This window comes from Leptodactylus fuscus, chromosome 11 (genome assembly GCF_031893055.1).
Source record: "Leptodactylus fuscus isolate aLepFus1 chromosome 11, aLepFus1.hap2, whole genome shotgun sequence".
Classification (NCBI taxonomy): Eukaryota; Metazoa; Chordata; class Amphibia; order Anura; family Leptodactylidae; genus Leptodactylus; species Leptodactylus fuscus.
In genome coordinates, this window is record NC_134275.1 from 7,424,098 (window position 1) to 7,449,171 (window position 25,074).

General features: G+C 44.5%; 1 protein-coding gene across 1 annotated transcript in view; it reads right to left on the bottom strand.

The window, feature by feature from the left end:
• ATRX (ATRX chromatin remodeler) overlaps window positions 1-25,074 on the bottom strand; it is a 76,730-nt gene that overhangs the window by 48,403 nt on the left and 3,253 nt on the right. Inside the window, exons 3-11 of the mRNA XM_075260244.1 lie at window positions 14,439-14,539; window positions 14,288-14,337; window positions 11,587-11,636; window positions 10,311-10,435; window positions 8,500-8,619; window positions 8,309-8,418; window positions 7,562-7,629; window positions 2,460-4,828; window positions 1,215-1,293 (exon numbers count right to left, since the gene is read on the bottom strand). Of these exons, the coding sequence (XP_075116345.1) occupies window positions 1,215-1,293; window positions 2,460-4,828; window positions 7,562-7,629; window positions 8,309-8,418; window positions 8,500-8,619; window positions 10,311-10,435; window positions 11,587-11,636; window positions 14,288-14,337; window positions 14,439-14,539 (3,072 nt within the window). The remainder of the gene's footprint in view (window positions 1-1,214; window positions 1,294-2,459; window positions 4,829-7,561; window positions 7,630-8,308; window positions 8,419-8,499; window positions 8,620-10,310; window positions 10,436-11,586; window positions 11,637-14,287; window positions 14,338-14,438; window positions 14,540-25,074) is intronic.

A 25,074-nucleotide genomic window follows, 5' to 3' on the forward strand; every position in this document is an offset into this window, starting at 1 on the left:
TGTCACTGGGTCATTGCTTATGGGTATGTATAAGAGTCTCCCAAAGATGGAGACTGTCAGTATAACCTGCTAATCCAATGTCCAGCTGTTAATGCCTGTGCACGCACCTTTACTAAGAGTGTAAGGAAATAAGACTATTCACATTTTACTGGGGTACAAGCAGAGGAACCCCCATTAATACTTTTAAAGGATATATATTCGCACACGGCAGACCCGCAGCACATGTAAACCTTCACACCTCGGAATAGGTTTCTCTGCAGCCAATCTGGCAATAAATGTGGAGCATATGAAGATAGTGTTGTGGAAGAGGAAGGGGCTAGGACAAACCGAAAATAATAGCCAAAATCTGAGCGACTATGCCAATCCAGGGCAAGCGATTAGGGGCTGCTCCGTAATGGGACCTCTAACCATATTAAAGATCCATTAAAGACCCTGTGACAATGACTTGGGGGTGGGGGGTAAATTCTAGAGCTTATCTGCAGTATGAAGAACAGCCGAACCTTTGCAAACGTGGATTTGTTATCAATTGAAACAAAATATCAAAGACCATAAAAACAAAAAATCTTGAATATTAATATCCTACTTCAGGTCTTATGCAGATTTGGGGAGGGGGGGTATGGTGGTGCATGTGTTCATATAAAAAAATATTTTAATATCTCAACTTGCATAATATTTTGCCCTGATCATCTGTACGGCATCAAACAAGAAGGCGACGTTTATCAAAGTCATCCGCGGTTTAGGGCAGGACGGATAAGAAGAAGTGACAAACCATAAAATTAAAACCTTTTTCAGGACCAAGTTGCCCCTCCCCCCCGATCTCACACACATCTAAGCTCAGACGGCAGCGTTTCAATAACTCCCCAACATTCAACAACAGTGTGACCTAAAACAAATTCAATCCTTCAAGTCATTGCTTTCAACGAAAATAAGTTTTCCAAGGAAAAATATGAACACAAACAGAACACTGCCGTGTATTTATAACACACCCTATGCAAGGTGTGTGAACACTATCGATTTATTTTTTCATCGCTTTTCTGGTTTTTGGCCTGGCTTTGGCGGCCACTCGGTCAAACTTGCGATCAGCCTTGGATCGAGTCTTTAAAACGCAGGAAGTCCGGGTTCGTACAACCTGCTTGCTCTTCCGTTGCTTTGCTTTGGACCCACGCTTAGGGTGTGTTATAATCTTTTTTAAGTCCGTATGGATGGAATCATACCTATTCTCAGGGTCATCGTCATCATCTTCTTCCTCATCCTCCACATCACGAGTACCAGATTTTGTCCCTGCTTCATCTCCTGAAATAGGATTTTAGAAACATATGAAAGAGAAAACCGTGTTTAAAAAAAATTAAAAAAAATCAAAAATTTGTTTTAGGTTTTGTAGACACTAGTGCTCATGACTAGAGATGAGCGAGTACCATTCAAAACGGCAGCTTCGAATAGCACGCACCCATAGGAATGAATGGACACAGCCAGCACACAGGGGGTTAAGCGGCAGGATGCAGGCGCCGTCTGCGTGCCGGTCGGTTCCATTCATTGCTATGGGTGCTGCCGTTTCGAATAGTACTCGCTCATCTCTACTAATGACTAATCGGTAAAAAATGATTAAAGGGATCCTATCATTGGATCCCCTTTTTTTTTTTTTTTTCTAACACGTAGGAATAGCCTTAACAAAGCCTATTCTTCTCCTACCTTTAGATGTCTTCTCCGCGACACCGTTTGGTAGAAATCCCGGTTTTCTTCGGTATGTAAATGAGTTCTCTCGCAGTACTAGGGGCGTCCCCAATGCTGCAAGAGAAATCTCCAGCACCGGCCTCCATCTTAGTCTATAACGGCCACTCTGTGCGATTTCTTCCGTCCTGGGTTTCAATCTTCCAGGCCTCGGGCCGACTGCGTATGCCCGGGCCACAAGAAAATGGCCACCGACACAGTAAGCTGGTGTAAGCGGCCATTTTCTTGTGGCCATGGGCATGCGCAGTCGGCTTGGCCCGAGGCCTAGAAGATGGAAACCCAGGACGGAAGAAGACACAGAGAGGGCGTTCCAGAAGAAGATGGAGGCAGCGCAGGAGAGTTCTCTCGCAGTATTGGGGACCGCCCCCAGTGCTGCGAGAGAACTCATTTGCATAGGATTTCTACCGAACGGCAGCGCGGGGAAGACCTCTAAAGGTAGGAGAAGAATAGACTTTCTTAAGGCTGTTCCTACATGTTAGGGAGAAAAAAAAAGGGAATCCAATGATAGGATCCCTTTAATCATTCAGTTACACACTCTTACCATTCCCAAATACAGAATATTTTGCAGCTCTCCACTATAACTTATGTGACTCTAACCGTAAATGACATGCAGGTAATAGGAATTTATAGCAAACACTCCCTGACGTACAAGTTGATATGGCTTCAAAGGGTGGAGGAAGACCCACGGTAAAGCAAGGAGATGTACAAGGATTAGGACTATAGATGCATACCTGAAGACTGAGCGAATCCAACGGCTGACATGACTTCATTTTCCACTATGGGCTTTATCTTCTGCTCGTCTTCACTGCCTTCATCAGAGTTGTGACTTATACTATGGTGGCTGTCTTCAGACAAGTCAGAAGATGAAGTCGATGGCTTGTTCTTTGCCGCGGATTTCTTGGTCTTGGATTTCCTGGGTTTCTTGCTTTCGGTTTCCTCTGCAGACGGCGCGCTCTCTTCCTCGCTCTTGGCAGTTTTCTTCTTCCCCTTCTTGGCCGCCTCTACGTTTCCGGCTCTTTTCATTTTCTTCTCCAGCTCAGAGTCGTAGTTGGAGGAGTCGGAGTGGTTGGATCGGCGTTTTTTTGCTGTTGAGTTTTTCGTTGTCTTCTTGCTACTTTCTTGGCCAGAACTTGAACTCTTCCTTTTGCGTTTGCCATCGTTCTTTGGATTCTCTTTATCAGCTTTCTTAGAGCTCTTGGCGTCACTGCAGCTCTCGTGTTCCGAGGAGGAGTTGCTCATCAAAGCCGCTTTCTTAAGAATCTCAGGTACCTCATCGGAATCGGAGGCACTTCCGTGACTATTGGAATCTGCTTTTTCCTTAGCAGATTTTCTTTTGGAACTCTTACCAGAGTCTGGCGCCGCCTGTTTCGTCTTATGTTCTTTTTTTTTGGAGGACCGTTTCTTTTTCTTCTCCTTGTCCGTGTCGTTACTTTCTTCCTCTGTATTTGAGGTGTTCACTTTATCGGTCTGGCGCCTTTTGGGTGTGGTTTTCACACGGGGAGACTTTCTCAACTTGGAATCTTCATTTTCGGAGGAGTGATCATTACTAGACACATTGCTGGGACTCATTGCCTTGTCGGCATCAGACGCCTCGTCTTCTGTTTTCTTGGATGGCGACTTAGACAAAGACACAGGAGTCAGTTTCAGAATCAGTTCTTTTTTCACCGACCCTTTGGGTTCCTTACCATCTTTCTTACTTGGAGTTTTTGGGGCGGAATCAATCAGCGCATTTTGAGCTTCCAGCGAGGCGTCCAGACTGTCGAATATATCTTCCGGGACAGAAGTGGGGACTGAAACAATGTCCATGTCGAGCGCTTCGGCAGCATTGGGCTCGAACGACTGCTGATCGTTCTTCTCTTTCTTCAGAGAGGAGCGAGACTTGGCTGGTTTGGAAGGAGTACTATTAGAAGACTTCTCTGTATCATGTTCAGATTCAGCGCTAGAATGTTTCTCTTTCTTAACTTTATCGGCAACCCTTTTTTTGCCGTCACTTACGCTACCGCGCTTTGTTTTTTCGGTTGATTTTTTCAGCTTCTCTCTTTTTTTCTCCGATTTATTTATTCTTTCCTCTCTTTCCTCAACATCAGAGTCGCCCTCTGCTTCGCTATCTTCTTTACGTTCCTCTCTGGCATCTACTATAGCGTCAGCATCATTCTCTCCTTGCACTGGATCTTCTACCAGTTGGACATCAGCGTCCTCTACGTCCATATAACCGTCTTCTGGGATCTCTTCATCGTGTGATGATGAAGCTTCCAAAACATCGCCATTACCCTCCTTTTCTTCGACACTTTCATCCAAAATATCAACTTGCTCTCCATTTGGAGCCTGCGCTAAGCTGACTTCTTTTTTGACATCTACATTGTTTTCAGACTTCCTGTGTTTCTCATTTTTGTCCGGCTTGACTTTATCATTCTCAGACGCGCCGGCCGACTCTTTCCGCGCTTCGCTAGCTTTATCGTTCGCTTTCTCTTTTGGCGGTTTGCTCTCGCTAACATCTCTATTTTTCTTAGTCGTTTTACTTAAATCCGAAGTCATCTCTTTGGTCAAACTTTCCTCCAAAGCTTGATGCGCCTTCTTAAGGTCCCCCAAGACTGACTTAAATGCCTTTAACTGGCGAATTCTCGCACTGCGGTTAGTATCTACATTTTCGGATTCTTGTTTCAGAAACTTTACAAAACTGGAGTTTAAGTTGGTTGTTGTCTCGATGATCCTTTTAGTCTTTTTTAACATTTCTTTAGGAACCATCAAGGCCTTGAACGAATAGGTTATTGCACAAGAATGAGAATTATCCGGTTGTTTTTCCTGTCCGTTACAGCTTAGGGTTTTCAGGGTTTGGTCGTACAGCTTACTCTTATCGGTGTCTACTTTCATTTTCTTCTTATTCTGTTGTAATAATTGCTCTAAGTTTTCAAAAACACTGTCGCAGGCAGCGACCAAGTCCAAGAGAGGTTCGGGCTCGCAGATGTAGCAATGCCATTTGCTTTCTTCATCCATTATAGTAGACAATTCTCTTCGGCCGAGATTTCGGAGGATGCATTTTTTGCAGAAGGCATTGTGGCAAAAGTCACAGCAAATAAGATTTCCTCCTTCAGCGCACCAACTAGATAGGAAAGAAAAAAAATATACACGTTATGCTCCTATACATAGCAGGTGTAACAGAAACGAATAGAAAGTTCAACATAGCTTCTGCGACTATTCACTTCTACTGCAAAGAGCAAGATTCAGGGGTTTACCGTATATACTCGAGTATAAGCAGAGACCCCTAATTTTACCACACAAAAAAACTGGGAAAATTTATTGACTCGAGTATAAGCCGAGGGGGGGATCCACCATTGCAGATATAAAGTCTGGTCATGTGTATTGCAGCTCAGTAACTCCATGGGGATCATAGTAATAGCAGTTAACCACATCCTGTCCCTCACATTAACCCCCTGTGTGCCTCACATAAGAGTTACTGATATGTGGGACATATGGAGGTAATAATTAGGAATCTTCATAATTAAGGTCCTTCATTAGTCCCCTCATGTGTCTCACATATTAGTAACCCTTATATGGGGCACACAGGGGTTAATAGGAGGGACATGATGGGGTTACCTGTTATTAATGTGAGGCACATGGAGTTACTGAAGCTAAATTAATAACCCCAAATGCCTGACATTACTAGGCAGAGTAACTAGAGGAAGGTCCCTGTGTGTCACGTTACTGTAGCCTCCTCCTCCATACAACAGACATCTTCCATAAGACACAATGAATCCTGGCCGGTCATCTGCAGGGGAGATGCTAAATCCTAGTGTGTTAAAGGACCTCTGATGACGTCATGACCATGTGACCGGACTCTGGTGTGGGCGGAGCTACTAGGATTTAGACTCCACCTTACTGCAGATGTTACATACCAGTGGCTACAGGACCTTTGATGACATCACAGTCACGTGACCTCATGGCAAGCCAATCACAGAGCAGTAGCACTAAAGGACCTCCCCCTTCCAGTTTTATGAGCTCTCTGAGGGACAAGCACCAAGTGCAGGACATCCCGTGTTGTCTCATAGCATGACTTCTAAATGGCATTTTTTTCCCCCTATCAATATGTCTTTGTAGAATCGGAGGAAATCCACGCAAACACGGGGAGAACATACAAACTCCTTGCAAATGTTGTTCCTGGCAAGATTCGAACCCAAGACTCCAGCGCTGCAAGGCTGCACTGCTAACCACTGAGCCACCGTGTTGCCCCCTTCTAAATGGTATTTTTCAACAAGGTCACACTGAACTAAGGACTCCCAGAAATGTCTCCACCAGATGGCAACACTTCCTTGGCCTGGCCGGGTGCAGAGACTTATAGCCAACTGAGCAATTTTGGGACCAGCTGAGACACCAGCTTGGGCAACCTACAAGAGATATGCGGATCCAACGGCAACATCTGTGGGGGGAAGTGCCACAGGATACCTGTACAAACCTCCATGCCCAAATATATATCGCTCATCATGATTCCAAGCTAAAAGCAGCCCAACAGGGCACCAGAGTCTCTTCTCATTTATAGTGTTTTCCCCAATAAAAGTCTCCTTTTGCTCTAATATAGCAATAATTTACATTTATCATCATTATATTCACACATAGAACGTTTTGTTCCAATCCAACAACTCCTTAGCACTGTTTTTCTGTCAAGTCCCGGTTCACATCTCCTTTTGGTATTCCGTTTGGGGAACTCCTGAGCGGAATAGCGAACACATTGACAAGCGGCGAGCTTATGGGAGCACACGGACCCGATAGACTACAATGGGGTCCGTGTGATTTCCACTTGTTCTCCGCACGAGTCATGTGGAGAGAAAACTGCTTCATGAACCTGACCTGAAAATTTGTGGCAACCTTTGAAAGACCTTGAGTCATCCATCAACTAAAAGGCAATTACTGAAGATTGATTGTGATGGCAGAATTTACAACGGGGATTTTTTTTTGTGCTGCAGATATTTGAATCCTGTTTTTCTACTGAATTTAATTACTTTTGTGGAGAACGTGCAATTCAGTGGGGTCCAACTGTTCAGACTACCAACCGAACAGGAGAATGGGAGCGCAAGCTCTGCTGCATTTATTTCAATGGCCGTGGCCTTGTTCTTCTGATCAGTGGTGGTCTGAATGGTCTTGCTGAATAGAATATGGCTACTGGATTACCCTATTTTATGTTTGTAAATGCAACCAAAAAAGTGTAGAGTCTGCTTTCTATTTAAATATAAATCTGTCTTCCATGATGTAAATAGGAAGACAGTGCCTCAGTCATGCAGCCCACTAGGGGCTGAGGCACTGTCTTCCTATTTACATCATGGAAGACAGATTTGCATATTCTTCCCATGATCCCCCACAGTAGAGCGCACATGTCTTAAGACTCCACACACCTACATGGTGGTCTCTCCCTAAGGAGTGACAATATCCCCTTAACCCTGTCTAGAAGCCTCTCACCTTTGCCAAGTCAGTCTTCTCTACGCCAGGCTGAAGAGATCCAAATAGATCAAAACAGCTGTCCTCGGCTGAGAGACTGACTTGGTAAAATCCTATATGATTGCAGCAAAGGCCTCTGGGAAGGTCAGGCATGAAGTTGAAGGGAGCGCCCCCTAGTGGGCTGCATGACTGAGACACTGTCTTCCTATTTACATCATGGAAGACAGATTTGCATATTCTTCCCATGATCCCTCACACAGTGGAGCGACTATGGCTTAATAAGACTCCACACACCTACATAGTGGTCTCTCCCTAAGGACTGATGATATCCCCTTAACTCTATTTTAATATATGCATGCAGACCATATTGTTATTTTATTATGGGACAAGAGAAACTCAAACTCACCGACACTGTTCATCCATTCCATCAGCATCGCGATTGATGTCATCGCTCATGTAATATTTATAGCAATTCTGGGGTTAAAAATAAAAGGAAGAACAAAGAGGTCAGACGTTCTCATGAGCAAGTACTGAAAGAGTAAAAGTAGTCACAAATACTATTAATTTTCCAAAACCTCAGGTTTACACTTGTAAAATAACTTTGAACCTAAACATCTTAAGGTCCACAACTACATAGTAAGAGTGGTGGGGATGTATCAAAGGACCTTAATGCAAAAACTATTAAAAACTTCACTACTATGAGGAGCAGGACGGCACCATTACCCCAGGTTAGGGACCTCCCAATGATGACGCACAAGTATAGGAGTGAACAGAGATTTTTCCGGATTCCGCATCAAACTCCTGAACATATTGCTCCGTGTGAACTAGCCCTAAGTGGTCCAAAGTACACCAATATCAAGAACTAATGGACAATGGCAGAGAGGCTGAGCTTTAGCATCGGGCAGGTGAACAAGCAACTCTGCCCTTTCTAGCATACAGGCCTCTTTGTTCCGATGTACAGCGGCCATTCTAGAGATCACACAACCTATGTTTAGTACTGGGATAGAATCATAAAAGGACTAGGAACAAGGAGCAAACTTCACTTCTTCTGTAAAAACAAAGTGTAAAATAATGAACAGCTGATCGTGATGTCAAGTGAAAAGCAAAGATTAAAAAATATCTATATTCTCGGTGCAAATAAAAGCCTGCGTACCTTACAGATGAGGACTTTGAGAGCGGGATGTCTGTAAATGGAGTCTTTCTGAAAGTGATTTACTTGCTGTCCACATGCTGTACAAGTTACAATGCCATGGAGTCCTTCTTCTACAAGGGGAAAAAAGACGAGGGGGTGAGGGGTGTTAACCATGTATGTAAACCTATACATTTATCAAAGACCGTAAATACCTGGTCGCTTCTTAGGGAGGGACAGATCAGGTTTGACTTTATTTCGATTTCTGAATTCTGGTCCTTTAAAATCATCTTTGTCTTCATTGAGAACAGGCTCTGGTTGCACGACTACAGTACCTGAAACAATTGCAGCAGAGGGGGGGTAAATAAAATGAATTTTGCCATAGGGCAGCAATCACATTCTTAGGCTACCTGCACAATGAGATGTTTGCTGTGGATTTTTCACACTACAATACACATGCAGATTTTGTCCTGGATTGGCTGCAAATTTTTTTTTTTGCCAAGTTCACCCTTCTCATTAAACTTTGCAGTACAAATACACACAAAGGATTGATTTGCTGCAGAGTTAAATCCGCACCAGGTGTCAATGATCACATTGAAGAAAATTTCCGTCAGGTATAGGAGATTAGAAAACCTATTCTATATTAAAAATACAAAACCTATGTATGCTGTATGATAGGATCCCTTCAATCACTTTGTGCGTTGGCATGAGATGCGTCACCGCCTGCACCAACTCCAACCCAATAGTCACTGCTCAAATGATTCCAGGACATTGAAATTAACTCTGTATCCCCCACCGTTCCTGAGCAATCATTACTGTTAATTTCAGCAAAATAATACTCTCTGCTGTCAGCTGGGTGGTCCCTATCTGTCTGCTCCAGCTGAGGACCACCAAACTAACAGAAATGACTGCTCAGTAGCGGTGGTGGTGGGGAGTGGGATACAGAAATAATCCCAACTGTGCTAGAATTAACAAAGAGTGCATACTGAATGACACAAAGAAATGAAGATGGGTAAAAAGGGTATAAATAATATGCAAGAACCTTAATCCATACTTATAGTATACAGGTACGCAACGCATCTGAGCACTGAAAGGCAAAAACTTCACAACACCATTTCAATAAGCAGTAAGGAGAGTGAAAGTCTGTGTGAAGTTTTCAGCGTGTAAAAAATATTCCATGTCCAGGCACTTCCAATCCTGTAATTTCCCACCACTTAGGGCACATTCACACAGTTATTTTGCAGGCGGATGGTTGGGGCGGCATCAAAATCCGCCTGCGAAACATTCTGTGTGGTCATACCCTAAAAGGGCAAAGAGACAAACAGAATGAGTTTCCTCAATAACCATCTAAAATCAAGCTCATTCACACAAGCCATGTACAGGTAGTCCTCGGGTTACGACTAGAGATGAGCGAGTAGGTCCTTGCTAGTCGGGAGAGCCGGCAGCTTACTGTTACAAGGGAGCTGACCTTTTCTCATAGGAATGCATTGGCCAGTGTTGATTGGCCAGTGTACAGCATTCGGCCAATCAACGCTGGTTCTGCCGGAGGCTTGTCTGTGAGAGGGCGGAGTCTAAGATCGACCGCAATGGAGACTGGTCCGATATTAAACTCCGCCAGAGTCAGAACCCTGCACAGATCAGCTATTCTGGCAGTCTCGAGCTACTGTAATGGACTGGTGATGGATGCAGCCTGATCCGATTCATTCTCTGGGGTCATGGCTATTCCGTGAAGGAGGCTGCAACTCCACTGCTATCACTGGAATAGTAGCAGCTCACCATACACCGCAGTGGTTTCTAGACTGCTAAACAGCAGATCTGCATGTGCTCGGTGTCCCCACTGATCTAATACTGAAAACATATCCTGTAGATCGATCAGTAAGGAATACACACCGGGGGCCAGGAAACCCCTTTCATTCCAATCTCTTACATCAGTAACACAAACCAACAAAATTTTCTTTACAACGCTCATAGCAACCAAGTGAGAGCAGAATATAATGTGCCAGTGGTTTTATGGTGTATTTCATACCTAATGGCAAGCTTTCCATGTCAACTTCAGGATCGGAGTTTTCATTGGACGCATCAGCAAGTATAGCTTCTTCAGGTTTTGGTTCTTCATCGGATTCCACATACTTTGTTACAAAAATAGGTTTCCTTGATAAAAAGAAAAAATAAATATTATATATATACAAAAATATATAAATTGCTTTATCATACAAATAATAAAACAGTAGTCACTGCTGCTTAAAGGGATTCAATCATTAAAATGCAATTTTTTGTCCCTAACACGTAGGACTAGCCTTAAGAAAGTCTCTTCTTCTCCCACCTTTAGATGTCTTCTCCGCGCCGCTGTTTGGTAGAATTCCTGGCTCTCGTCTGTATGCAAATGAGTTCTCTCGCAGCACTGGAGGTGATCCTTGACGCTCAAACAGCACTGGGGGCATCCTCAATGCTGGAAGAGAAGTCTCTAGCGACGCCTCCATCTTTGCCTGGAACGGCCTCTCCCTTCGTTGTCTTCCGGCGCTGGCTTAAAACTTCTAGGCATCGGGCAGAGCCGACTGCGCATACCCACAGCAATTTTCCTGTGGCCACTTACATAGTAAACTGGTGTAAGAGGCCATTTTCTTGTGGCTGCTAATACAGTAAGCTGGGATAAGCGGCCACAAGAAAATGGCCACGGGCATGCGCAGCTGGCTCATTTGCATACCGACAAAAAACGAAAATTCTACCAAACGGCAGCGCGGAGAAGACGTCTAAAGATAGGAGAAGAATAGCCTTTCTTAAGGCTAGTCCTACGTGTTAGGGACAAAAAAAATTGCATTATAATGATAGAATCCCTTTAAAATGGCAGTTCTGTTTTATCCTATTGCCAGCCGGTATCCCTGTCATCTTGGAGGAGGTTTCCTGTGATCTACTTGAAAAGCTATAGAGCCTTATGGGATCTCCGGGAAGGGAAGTCTCATCCAGATATATTAGGAGACTTCCAGCCCAGATACACTGTCCCAGGCTTAGACAGAATATCAGACCGCGCTGACAGCAAAATAGGGGGCAAAAACGTCCTGAAAATAAGGAATCAGACACTCATGGACATCATTCTGCAGCTGTTTCCTATGAAAACTCAGGTACCCTTTAAGTATACAAAAAAAGGTGACTAATCCAGAAAAAAAAAAAAAAAAACAGCTCTAATGTAGCAACAGCGAAGTGGGAAACATCCTTGTTCCTGAAATCCTACTCAAAGTTCAACATAAATAAAAATTCAAAATAAAAAAAAATAAAAATTCAAAATCACACACATCAAGACCAACCTTTTCGAGCGAGGTGTTCCTGTGAACTTGGCCTTTTCAGAAGAACTTCCCTATAACAGATTAAACATTGAGGGTGAATTCATAAGCAAAAATTTACATAGTATGGATACTTGCAAAATCAAGTGTTAAAGAAGACCTTGCATGTCCTCGGGCGCACGTTACAAAGCTGACAGTGCACTGAATTAATCACATTGTCGGCTTTCCTGTTCTGTGTCCAGGGGCAGGAGCCATCTGTGCCGTTACCGATATCTCTTCACTGCCAGAAGGGCGCTCCTGACAGTGTACTGTCCATAGCTCTGTACTGTCAGAGGGGGCGCTCAACGGCCAGCCATGACACTAAGCTGTGAGGAAGGGCTCATCACTGGGCAGTAAGGAGCGCCCCCCTGACAGTAGAGCTATCTAGCTTTCTAGAGGTATACGAGGATGTATAATATGATGTGAATAATAATATAATATCGTATAATAGGATGTGAAAGGGTCTCTATGCTAAACCAGGAGTGAGACCAAAAAGTGTAAAAAGAGTAGACCAGGGCTTTAAGGGGCGTATGTCAGCAGGAAAATCGTAATCCAAGTATTTTCACTACACACTTTCCAAATATGCCATTGCAGCTCCATTATTGAGAAAGTCACTGTTTTATTCCTATGTAAATATGGTGAAAAGAGTCTTTAGGGCGTCTCATCTTCCTGGAAGTTATATACCGCACGCGCAGCGTGAAACCCATGGGAAATAAGCAGCACCCCAAAAGCCCTTTTCCTCTGTGCGCCTATGTATAAAACAGCAAGGGTCAATGCCAAATAGCACAGGCATATTTGGAAAGTAGGTAAGGAGCACTACTGACTACCACTGAGGTTACTTTTAGAACCATTTCCCTGCTGACAGACTTGGCTGTGTATTTTAATTCTATATCCATCGCACTATTATTTTCCCTTAACATTCTGGTTGTTTTTATATATGGAATAGTTTGGGATAACAAGTTTTGTCTTTTTATCATACCGTGCCCTTTATGGGGTCGTAAAAGATTTTTTTTATTGAGGATTTTCCCTGTAAATGAGGCTGATCCATCACGCGAGACCACAGAGACACTACAAAGCTAAGACCTCGCAGCTCGTACAGTTAGAGGCCAGGAGACAGAAGCAGCGGCCTCCTTATCTCTGAGCATTCTCATGTCCCTGGTGTCTGAAGCTGAATAAACCTTTAGTGCGCTCTCTGCATCCTCAGCTTATTAATTCATTGTCAGTCCTCATTAGCACAGCGGCACCGGGATATTCAATACAGGCCGTAAATCAGGAAGCCATCAAAGGCCGTACAGAAATGGTGGAAATCTAAGAGATGCGTGCACAGGAGTGACATACACGACAGGAGAGGAGGAGAAGGTGTAACAGCAGGAAGAAGAATACACAATTGTGGGGCAGATACAGCGGGAGGAACAGACATGTATATATCCTACTAATATTAGAAATGGGAAAGTTTGTGTGTTTGGATGTTTGTTCCTCAATCACGCCTACACCGCTGCATGAATTGTCCTGAAATTTCACACACACACATAGAATGACGGCCAGAATATACGATAGGCTATTTACCATCCCCGTGGGTGGCCGGGCGTCACGACCGCGAGCACCAAAGTTCGGTTGGGAGTAAGTTTGAGGACCTGAGATGACGTCATCACAGGCCCTTGAAGCACACGCCGATTGGTGCACGCTATGCTGTGGGAGGATGCAGCCTGGCACAGCGCAGAGTGAAGAAGTCGGCGCCTCATGTGCGGGATCTCCGTTGCGACTCTCCCATGCTGCATGAACTTCGCGGTGCTCGGCAAGTCCAGCAGCTGGGGACAGTCTGCGCCCTGAACAAGATGCCGGACACTTTCGGCTCAGGTCCCAGGTGGACACGCGGCCTCCATCTGCGGGACACCACACGTGGAGCCTGCTCTGTGTGAGTACACCGGGGAAATGCAGGGTATGGGGCCAGGCGCTCCACCGTGGGGGCGCTGGAGCTGCGTTTGCGTGGCCAGGGGGGAGCACGGGAGAGGGGTTTGGGGACCCAGGGAGGTTCCCAGGGCCGCGGGGTTGGGAAGCCTTGGGTGTGAGGTTTGGTGGGGAGGAGGGGCATGTGTGGCGGCTTTGGGGAGAGGGATTAGAGGGGACAGTGCGGTGCACAGGACTTTCAGGCGGGCAGGACGCGGAGGAGGGGTTTGGAGGCCCACCCAGGAGGGGCGCAAGACGACTTTTGGTGGGCCGGGGATACTACAGTGCCGCATGGGATGGGTCCCACGAGGGAGAAGTTGACAGTGTGCCGTGCAAGAGTGGTTGGCGCAAAGAGGGGTTTGGGCATCAGCGGGGGACCACGGGTTCCGCCGCATTGTCCCCAACAACGACTCACTGACGAAGTCGTGGTAAAAGCTAGTAGTCATATAGTCCTAGACATCAATTATATGCCATCTAATTACTACAGGCATCGAGAAGAGAAGTGGGCAGGAGTCCAGCAAGAAGAGAAAGACACAGCTGTAAGCAGTAAGTTGTGTATACCACACCAAGCATTATAAGTATATTAGTAGGTCAGTTGGCCAATGACATGATCAACTTGGGAGACATCTTGTAGACTTTATACATCGCTTTAGAAGAAAGAAGCAGCAGGTGAGTGAACTCACTTTCCTATGCAACAGTGATCAGATAACAGAAGAAGAAAAATTCTGTATTTTTTTACCTCCTCCATGCTCTCCATTGAATGCAGTCTATGACAAGACTTCGATTTCACTGGGGGGAAAAAAACAAGCAAAGAAAAAACGTCATTTGTCTGATAACACATTTCAAGTTTTCATTTCTATGTATTTTGGCGAGTCCATCGGTGTTCTTACCTTCAGATTGTCTTGTAGGAGAAGTGGTGTCCTCGGATTCTTCAGAGGAGTGCGCTAAAAATTCGTGAAGCTTCTGAACCAATGTATTCAACTTGTTTTTACTAAAAGAGGGAACAGGAGAGAAGAGATTCCGGTGACCTGCATATCAAGAAGTTACATATCAAGTTTACACATAATCATTGAGGCATAGTCAAACATTCCCTGGAGCAAGCGCAATTTTTCCAAACTTTTGCGGTTTTGCTCACAACACGGATAAGAGTCGTCGTCTGTCACACGTGTAGGAAGGTTCATCTAAGCAGACATTTTGTGCTCAGTGACTGAAATGGAAGAAAAGTGCACTACCTAACAAGACCACTGGGTGGACACTCGATGGAGCAGCTTGGAAAAGGTCATCGTACAATCGCCCGGGGAAAATGATTTTCCTAACTTATACATTAAGAAAAAAAGAGGTTTTAGGATTTAACAAGAGCTGCATATTCTGTATGTTCTTATAACATAGGGGTCAGCAACCAATGACACCTCAGGTCTCAGGTATATTGACCCGGCAAAGGGCTCTCTTGCATATTTTAAACACGGCGGCACCAGATGACTGCCATAATCTCTCTCATATGGGCCATGGAAACCTTGTGTGAGGGGAGGGGGTACAAGGGGCAATAAATGCATCAGCGTGTCCGGGCTACAAGCAAGCCTGCTCACAGGGAAGAAACCGCCTGCACAATTTGTTTCTTCCTCATTGAATCAAGTGTTTAACGGGTAAGTTCACACAGAGATTTTTTGGTCAGGATTTTGAGGCCATATCTGCCTCAAATCATTGAAATCAACGGTAAGCGGTCACTTCTTGTTCCGGGGGACGTTTGTTCCGGCTCCAGACACGCTCATTTTTTCAGGTAGATTCGCCTCACGACACTCCCTAATGGGCCTAATCTGGTGCGGAGTGCACGACTCTATGACTATGCATTGCAGAGGCATCCACTCGCCGCAACCCGTGTTTTGGACCCGTACCTGAGGCGGCCTCTGCCTCAGGTTCCAGTCCAAAACAACCTGCATGAACTTACCCTAAGTGAGTTCATTTTAACAAGGCCGGAAACATTCCTATGGGTGTATTCAATGAACAGACAGGGCCAGAGACATCCTCTGCCTTCCACAAAGTCGGCTTACTGCAGTCGTGCTCAGCCCAATGTTATTGGCACCAGAGAAGGATCAGCTTTACATCACAATTGGCCGCTTTGCGTTCTATGACATCCTCCTATTACTGAACGGCACGCTGACTACATCAAAACCAAAAAAAGAACCCACACGGATTATTTATAAAACAAATTTCTTCTGTGCTGTTACACTATGGTGCACAATCTACTTTTTATTCCTCTCACCACTTCTATTCACAGATGGGCCACATTTTAGGAGTCTCTTCATTTGGTTCAGGCGTACCTTGTGCTAGCAGACGAATGGATTAGGACCGGCGCATGAAACTTCAGTCTTAATAAATTAGTTGTTAATGTTGATGGCGGGATCAATCATACAAACCAACTAAATGATTGGCAAATGGACATTCACATCATGGCAGTGAAAGCTCTAATGTATGTGTATAAGAGCAGGTTCACACAGCGATGTACCTGCAGCTATGTCGGTACAGTGTCCTCCTCTGAAAAGCCGCAGTCCCATTTCTCTCTAGGACTACGTTCACATCTGCATTACAGTGTCTCCAAAATTTCTGGTCTGACATTTTCATCCAGCGGTTTACAAGAATGGACACCTGATGGATCCCATTCCAGTTAATGGGGTCCGCCGGGCTCCATTGGTGACTGCTGTTGTAGTGGTCCATTGTTCTGATCCTCCGATGGATGAGAACAATAGCCAGGGCGACGCTAGTGTGGACCTAGAGTAACCTGCCTTGTTACAGCAATCTCATATAGACATACGGAGCAGCCGGAGCTCCATTCAGATAGGTGTACAAGGGTCCCCTGTTCTTGTAAATGGCCGGTGGTGTCTCCAGAGGTCAGACAACAATAATCAGACACTTATTATCCTGCGGGGAGATGAGCTTTAACCATGGCACATCCCTTTAAATGGAAATTCTCACTATAATGTATCAGCTAGACACAGTATAAGCCGTGTGAAAACCTTCATCAGGATTTTAATTTTTGACGTTACAAGAGATAGATCCTTTTTTTGCATTTCGTAAACGCAGTGTGAAACATAACTCCACATACACTGAGCCTACCGACAATGACAAAGAAAACCAAAGTGACAAGCCTTGTGCAAAATCCTTCAAAATTGGCACAAACACGATACACAGTATTATACTGCTGCCCACGGCGTAAAAACTGCTGCATGGGACTATCACAAGATTATCTTATAAGATAAGGGGACAGAATAACCAAATAGGCATCAGAGGCCTGATAAATGGCCGCCAAAGTCAGTCTGAACATGACAAAACCTAAACACGGCCCGAGACCTCCGGGCATCCCATTTCTAGCACCCGCACGGATCATGAGAACAGAGACTAGTGTACATTGTCTGAATGAAGTGACAGATGAGCAGGGAGAATACAGAGAACGGACAGGAGACATGAGGAAACAAATGAAGCCAAGAAGACCAGAAAAAAAAAAATGGTTCAAGTGTTTTTAGCCAAAGCCAGGAGTGGATTCAGCAGGAAGGAGACAGAGTGTTTATACTGACGACCTGCCTACCTAACGAGACTCGGCTGTAAGCTGTAAGTTATACGGACGGATACAGGAGAAGGGCTGCAGCTCCCAACGTTATAGTGTATGGACCGAAAGCTGTATATGGTGTCCTGGGGACGGGATGACACTATGGCCATACGATTGAATGCGATGCTACTTGTTTCCCTACGTTCCCTCTCTGCATGAAAAATGTGGAGAGAAAAGTCCTTAAAGCTGCTCTTTTCGCTCTGCATTTTTCATGCGGAAACTACACAGACCCTATTATAGTCTATGGGGTCTGCAGGTTTCCTTAAGGTAACCTGTTTCTATGCGGATTAGGTTTGCGTTTGGAGGGTCCCCAAGTGTATTACCCGAACGGAAACTCGAATGCAGATGTGAATGAGGACTAACCTTGTTTTTTTTTTTTGCCATTTTCCTCTGTAACTGGGGTGGATGCATTATCCCTAGTTACAGGAGGAATACAGTCTGCAGACCTAGCAGGTCGCAGTACATGGAGGGTCACATAACTGCTAGGACACGAGGGGCCACACGGTGTATACAGCTCTCAGTAATAATCTGTCCATGCCTTCTCTTTGGGATGTTTGGTTGCTTTCAAGTAAGGCCCGGTTCACATCTGTGCATGGGTTTCTGTTCGGGGAGTATGGAAAAGAAACCGAAACCTATCTGCATAAAAAAGAGGTTACCTAAGAAAACCTGCAGACCCCCATAGACTATGATGGGGTCCGTGTGGTTTTTGCATGAAAAATGTAGAGAAAAGCGCTGCTTGCTGGACTTTGCAGATATGGGAATGGAAAGACCTGAATGCAGATGTGAACTGGGACTTAAGAGTTAGGAGTAGACTGCCCCATAATATAAAGTCAATGGCCAGTCTGAACCTGGTTAATCTTACCACTTTTCATTGGTCCAACACCCTAAAGAGAACGTCACCAAAATGCCTCCAAGTTTTTAAGTGATCTAGTTCCCGCACTATAACATACCATTCTATCAGTGCAGACGTCATTGAGAAAGGTTTTCAGCACTGACAAACAGCTAACGTCCTCCTATAACAGCTGCGATCAGTGAAAATACAGTTCGCAGCCATTTAACCCCTAAGAGTTCTCTGCGCTTGGAGTCTACTGAAGGTCCTCACGTCACCCTCAAAAACTTCACCATAAAACTTTGCAAAAAAAGGTGTTATAGTGAGACTTTCACTTTCACTTTGCTGCTATAATACACGTATTACAGATCAAAAGAAATCAAACCTAACCCAGGCAGAAATGACAGACGACCCCAACAAAAAATACAACAACATCTCAAATGATGGAAAAATAAATAGAATATGGTGCCACATATTTCTGGCAAATAAATGATTCAAACAAACATAGCACAACATAAAAAGCCAATAAAAACTTAGCATTGCGTTAACACATACGTGCGTGCGGACACTGAGTGACAGTAGTGTGAAGGTTGCTTTAAAAAAAAAATAAAAATTATAAAATCTTATTAGAGATGAGCAAACACTATTCGAAACAGCAGTTTTGAATAACACACTCCCATAAAAATGAATGGATGTAGCCAGCACGCGGGTGGATAAGCAGCCAGCCGCTTCCATTCATTTCTATGAGAGCGTGCTATTCGAAATGGCTGTTTCGAATAGTGTTCGCTCATGTCTAAATCTTATCAATAAGCCAAATGTTTCTCAAAAGGGTGCAACAGAAAAAAACTCGTTGAGCAAAAACCAAGCACTTGTATGGCTACGTTAACATTAAAGCGATTCTACCATTAAAACGGCGCAGCGGAGACCAAGTCTACAGGTAAGAGACGAATAGCCTTTCTAAAGGCTATTCCGACGTCTTATCCACAAAAAAAAAAAAAAGTTTTAATGGTAGGATCCCTTTAAAATAAGATACAGCATTTAAGATAAGGCAAAACAAAAGGTCCTGCACGCTTATGCATCAATGTAATGTAATCTGTGTCCTTAATAGGTTAATCTTATTTGTTTTTTAATATTTTCTTTTCCATATTACTATAAAAGAAAAACAACAACACTATTACAGCCTGCAATTTTCTTTCTGGCCACTAATCCCAATAACCAACCTAATCGCCAATTCTGTAGGCATTTTCATTGCAGCTGACACCTCATTACATCAGAATACAGACGGAATTACAATAGAAGTTCCCACCATCCTAGATAACACCCATAGTGACCCTTCATTACATCCACTACTGATAAGGTGTTTGTTTGTTTTTTAATGTAGATCGTGAGCCCCACCTAGAGCTCACAATGTACATTTTTCCCTATCAGTATGTCTTTGGAATATGGGATGGAAATATACGCAAACACGGGGAGAACATACAAACTCCTTGCAGATGGTTTTATGCCCTTGGTGGGATTTGAACACCAGGACTCCAGCGCTGCAGTGCTAACCACTGAGCCACCGTGTGGCCCCTACTGATAAGATGTTGTCACCATTTCTCTTCCTCGTCACTGCAGTCAGCAGGCCTAGCCATAGACCTCAATGAGTTGGCTCCAGATTCTTACTGCCTATGGTCATCACTGCACAGCATTTAGAGAGATACTTTACAGCAACGGAAAAGCTCAGGCAAAATGGCAGCACCCATAATCATGCACAGAAAATACAATAAAAATAGCTACAAGAAAAACAAACAAACCACAAAACAGATTACAGTAGATAAAAAGTGAAAGTAAAAATGTAATATATATTAAAAAAAATAAAGATAATGGTGATACATTGCCTTTAAGACCAGGTTGTATAGGTCATTTAATGGCCAGAAACGCCTATCCCCAATAATTGCCAGTAAGGATTAAGGTGCCATGATGAGTCTATTGCAGTGATATAGCTATTATAGCTAGATCTGCACTCCAAGAATCTCAGCTTTCATGCGGTACCACAACTATTGTTCTAGGTTGTACAGAACTGGAGAAATGTCCATTTGCAGAGCCCATCACCTTATAGTACAGGCCACAGCTGTAAGTAGTGCATCGAGCACCCGTGTACGAGACAGACTCTTCCTGACAATGCTCGGAGTGCTGCTATTGGGAATATTTCAGCCGATTTCATATCAAAAGTTAGGTCAATAAAAGAACATTAAAAATATTCACCTACCGACAATAGTGCAAAAAATAGCACACACGTTTTTTTTTTTTCCCCCGCTAGCGATTTTTTGCAATCTTTCTGACTCCGCTGCGGCGTCTGAGACACACTCCCAATTACACCCATTCATTTGGGCCTAATCAGGAGCGGGATGCCAGTTGAAGCTAGCCACAAGGAGAGGAAAACAAAACCCAAAACTACCTTACAAATTACAGGCCAGCTCGCCCAGCGCCAGTAGCCTGATTTGCACTTTTGCTGGTCCTGGATGAAGTCCTCTTGTGATGTTCCATTTCTGTTAGTCACCGCCGTATGTTTACAGGTCTCCACTGAGGTCACCAGCCGGAACGTTACAAGAAGATATCATCAAAGATATCATCAAGGACAGGCAACAGCACAGACTGGAAAGTTTAGGTTTAAGCCAAACAAGCCATTTAATGTCTTATGCTTTTTCATTACATAGGAATCAACCAAGTAATGTGCAAAAAACTGCAGAAAAAGTAGCACTGAACTGCAGGGGTTGTGCCAAACATCTAAGAGCACTGACGTGGATTGGTAAGCATCAGAACGGAGAAGTAGGAACAGTCTGAGTCTTATAGAAAAGAAATTCCTCCCCCAACTTTTACTAAAGTATAATATCAGGGGTGGAGATAAGACGTCCTCTCTATTCACAAGCTACAGGAATTTCCCCGAGTCTCTGACGGACGGCTTTCTTCCTGTACTGTGCATGGCTGGAGAGTCGGCATCTCACGAATACCTGGGATTCCTCTTTACCTGATACAAGCGCTTACTACAGAAGTCTCCCGACCCTCTACAAAGGAAGGCCGAAAAGGATATAAAACAATGGGAGGCAGATCTATGGCAGATTGCTCCAGGAAGGCTATGGAATGAGATCCCCGCTGCAAATCTTATCAGGGAAACCTCTTCTATAGAGAGGAGTCACATCTCATCATCAATACAACCGATACTGGGCGGACAGTAATGAGATGCAGCTAAAAATCAATGGATGTTTTACTTACTCCAAAGTGACCCCACTAGTGACCCCGGCAATGAATGTGGCTACCCCTGGCGTTCGCTACAACACTTGACACAAGTTTTACAACTTGATAAATTATCTAATCGTATTGAGAGACCTAAGAGGAGCCCTTACTGTAAAATGCTGAGATTATTCCCACTGCGGGCAAATTGTGGCGTCTACACCACGTAGGGCCTGGCCTTAAGCCTTGTTGCGGTTTTTGGAGCCAAAGCCAAGAGTGAATTGAACAGTAGGTAGAAGTTTAAGAACTTTCATATAGTACCCATTCCTTTTGTGGCCATTCTTGGCTTTGACTCAAACAACCGCAACAAAAACTGCAACGAAAAAAGGGTGAGGCCCCACATTGTGGAAACGCAACATTTTTTGCTGCAGATTTTGCAGTGGTTTTTTGAGCAGAATTAAAAGAAAGGAAATGCCTAAGACCGTGATGGCGAACCTATGGCAGGGTGCTAGAGGTGGCACTCAGAGCCCTTTCTTTGGGCACCCATCCATGGAACAGATTATATTGTGTGTGGGCCATTATGCAGCAGATTGTACTGTGTGGGGGTCACAGTGGAGCAGAAAGCTCTATAAAGCCCCATTCATATGACCATATTATGCAGGTCTGTAATTGTGTGCAATTGTGGATCCGCACATTATTAAGGTTAAATGGCCGTGTTGGCACTTTGTGATAAATTAGTGGGTTTTGGGTTGCAATTTGGGCACTCGGTCTCTAATAGGTTCTCCATCACTGTCCTAAGAGCTTCCTTTATATTTTCCATTCCTTTTTAGACACTTCTTACTTTGGCTCAAAAAACTGCAGCAAAATCAGAAACAAAAACCAGTTGCATTTCCACAACTTCGGGTCTTAGCCTAAAAAGAGTTCTCTAAGCTTGTCAATTTAGGAAACGTCATCAACTGAAGAATGGTGAGGGTCCAACACAATGGGCCCCAATGATCAGCTGTTTGAAGAGATGGCATATTAGCAGCACAGTGCTGTAGACTGCAATGCAGCTCTGCTTGGTAACACAGCTCAGCCCCTATTCACTTGAATGGGACTGAGCAGCAAACAGGCCATGAGACTGATGGACGTGACAGTACATGGCCTATGAAGTGGAAGCAGCACTGCTATCCCTCCAATCATCTGGTCCATGGAGATCCCAGGGGTCGAAACCCCCACTGACCTTCAACTAGTGACCTATTCTATGATTAGATCATCAGCCTATAAAGACCTGAAAACCCCTTAAGGCTGAGGCCTCATGTACCGAGCCACAACCAAAAAACGCTGCAGAAGGCCAGAGCCCCATGTGGCATATTACAGTCTCTACAGAGTGAACAGGATTCTAGCGAATCCCATCTACACAATGCAAAAAATAAAAAAAAATAAAAGTATCACACACTGCATAGAATTAAAGCAGAAAGGTTTACTATGCAGAGTTTCTGTGAAAAACACTGTGAAAAATAACGCATTGCGTTGATACCACGGTTTTTCCCACGGTGCTTTTTTCTGTTGCAGTCCGCTATGTGGGGCTTTAGCCAAAAAGACCACTGCAGAAGGGCAGAAAGTTGTTTGTTTTTTCAATGTGGATTATGAGCCCCATATAGGGAGCACAATGTACATTTTTCCTATCAGTATGTCTTTGTAGAATGGGAGGAAATCCACGCAAACACGGGGAGAACATACAAACTCCTTACAGATGTTGTATCTGTCAGGATTCGAACCCAGGGCTCCAGTGCTAACCACTGAGCCATCGTGTTGCCCCTAGAAGTGCAGAAAGTTTGCAGAGTTTTCTAGCTTTTCCACTTTGGATTTTCCTGCAACGTGTAGAGTAGGACTAGCCAGACTCCCATCCACTTTGCAGCTACACGTAAACGCAGCATTGTTTGTCGTGGTGTTTCTCCTGCAGCCAAAATGCTGCATTTTTACAAGGTGGGTCCGGGCCTAATGGCATTATCTGCAGCTAAACAGAATAAACTTACTAATGTCACCTCTTTCAATTCCGTCAAGTACCAGAGTCCTAATGAAGCAGTCATGAATGTAAACGGGATCAGCGCACCTCACGTCCACACAACATGAAGCCCTGGAGGATTGCTACCACCCTCCAGGGTCTAATGCGCGTTTACTGACGTTACTCTATAGCGCAGGCACTGGTCCCGCTGTCTGGTGCACACACTTTCTGCACCTGAAAGATTACCTGATAGACAATGGCATTACAGTGGATAGGAAGACACTGCAACAGCAAAAAAGAAAGGAAATATTTATAAGGGTTTTCACCGGGATGAACCTGGTGCCGATTTTGAGATGAATTCCAGTTCCCATTGAATAGGACTGACAGATCTAAGGCTGAGCTCGCACAGAGTTTTTTTGGTCAGGAATCCGCCTCAAAATCAGCCTCCCAATAGGGTTCTATTTTGAGGCGGATTCCTGACCAAAAAAACTCTGTGTGAACTCAGCCTAAGGGTAAGTTCACACGGGGCCACCTCAGGTTCCGGACCAAAAAATGGGTAGCCACAACTAAATGCCAGTGCACTGCACCGCCATCCAGTCGCGCACTGCGCTCCAGATTAGGCCTGATGAATGAGGATCTCGCTTCTTTTTTCCAGCAGACAGGAGAAATGGCCCCTGGAAAAAAGAACTGACCGGCTCCCATTGATTTCAATGGGAGTCGTCTTTTTGGTCAGGATTTTGAGGCGAATACGGCCTCAAAATCCTGACCAAAAACCCCGTGTGAACTCAACCTAAGGAAGCCAAAAAAAAAAAGAAAAAGGTTCTGATAAACCTCGCCACAGATACCATGTCTTGAAACCCCACAGTGGTTAGCCCATTCACCAAAGGGAGCTGAGTGGGGCAGAAAATGGAGAAGGTGACAAAGCGAATGCCCAGCTTAAATTCCTCTTCATTTTTTGCAACTGAACATCGCCTACGGGTCTATTCACACTGAGTTTTTTGGCGCCGATTCTGATGCTGAATCCGCGTCCGATTCCACTTGGAAAAAAAGCCGCCCACTGACTTCAATGGGTTCCTTTTTCCTCATTGAAGTCAATGGGAGGCTTTTTTTCCATGTGGATTCGGACGCAGATTCAGTGTCAAAAAACTCCATGTGAATGGACCCTAAAATAGGCGGAAATCTGTGGCACAGCTCCACTATTCTGGTGATGAGGAGACACTTCCGTTGACATATAGATTTGGATTCTCATGGCTTAAATTTTGCCAAAATTGTAAAATTCTGGCTCAGAGTAACTAATAGGTGGTGGAAACATGGACTGGACAAGCTGAAAGGTACAAGAGACGTCAGACGTCCAGCATCAGCCACTGGGATAAATCTCCTGTATATTCTCACTGTCTCAGGGCTCAAATTGGGCACGGAATAGTGTTTTTTAGTCCTGATTTTGACGCGGGAAGATGCGTTAAAATCGGGACCAAAATATGCATGCCGTGACAAAATGAATGGGCCTAGTGCAGAGGGTGCTGCAGCAAGGCGGATGCTGCGACTAGATGAGCCGCAGAATCCACCTGAAGAAAAGACAGCTCGCCTCTCCATAGACCACCATTGTGAGGGGCGGATTATGATGTGGATTCCGCAACAAAATCTGCCCCCTCTGTCCCCGTGTGAACGAGCCATAAGGGTCAGTGCACACAGAGTTTTTTGGTACGGATTTTGACGTAGAATCCATCTCCAAATCCGCCTCCTTTCTACAGGATCTGCTAGCAGAAAAAAGCAGCGAGCTGACCTTTCTTCATGCGGAGTCTGCCTCAAAAAACCAACAGGAGTCAATGGGAGGCGGAAAAACCGCTAGCAGTTTTTTCAAGGTCCATACACTGTGCTGGAGGAAAAAAAAAAAAA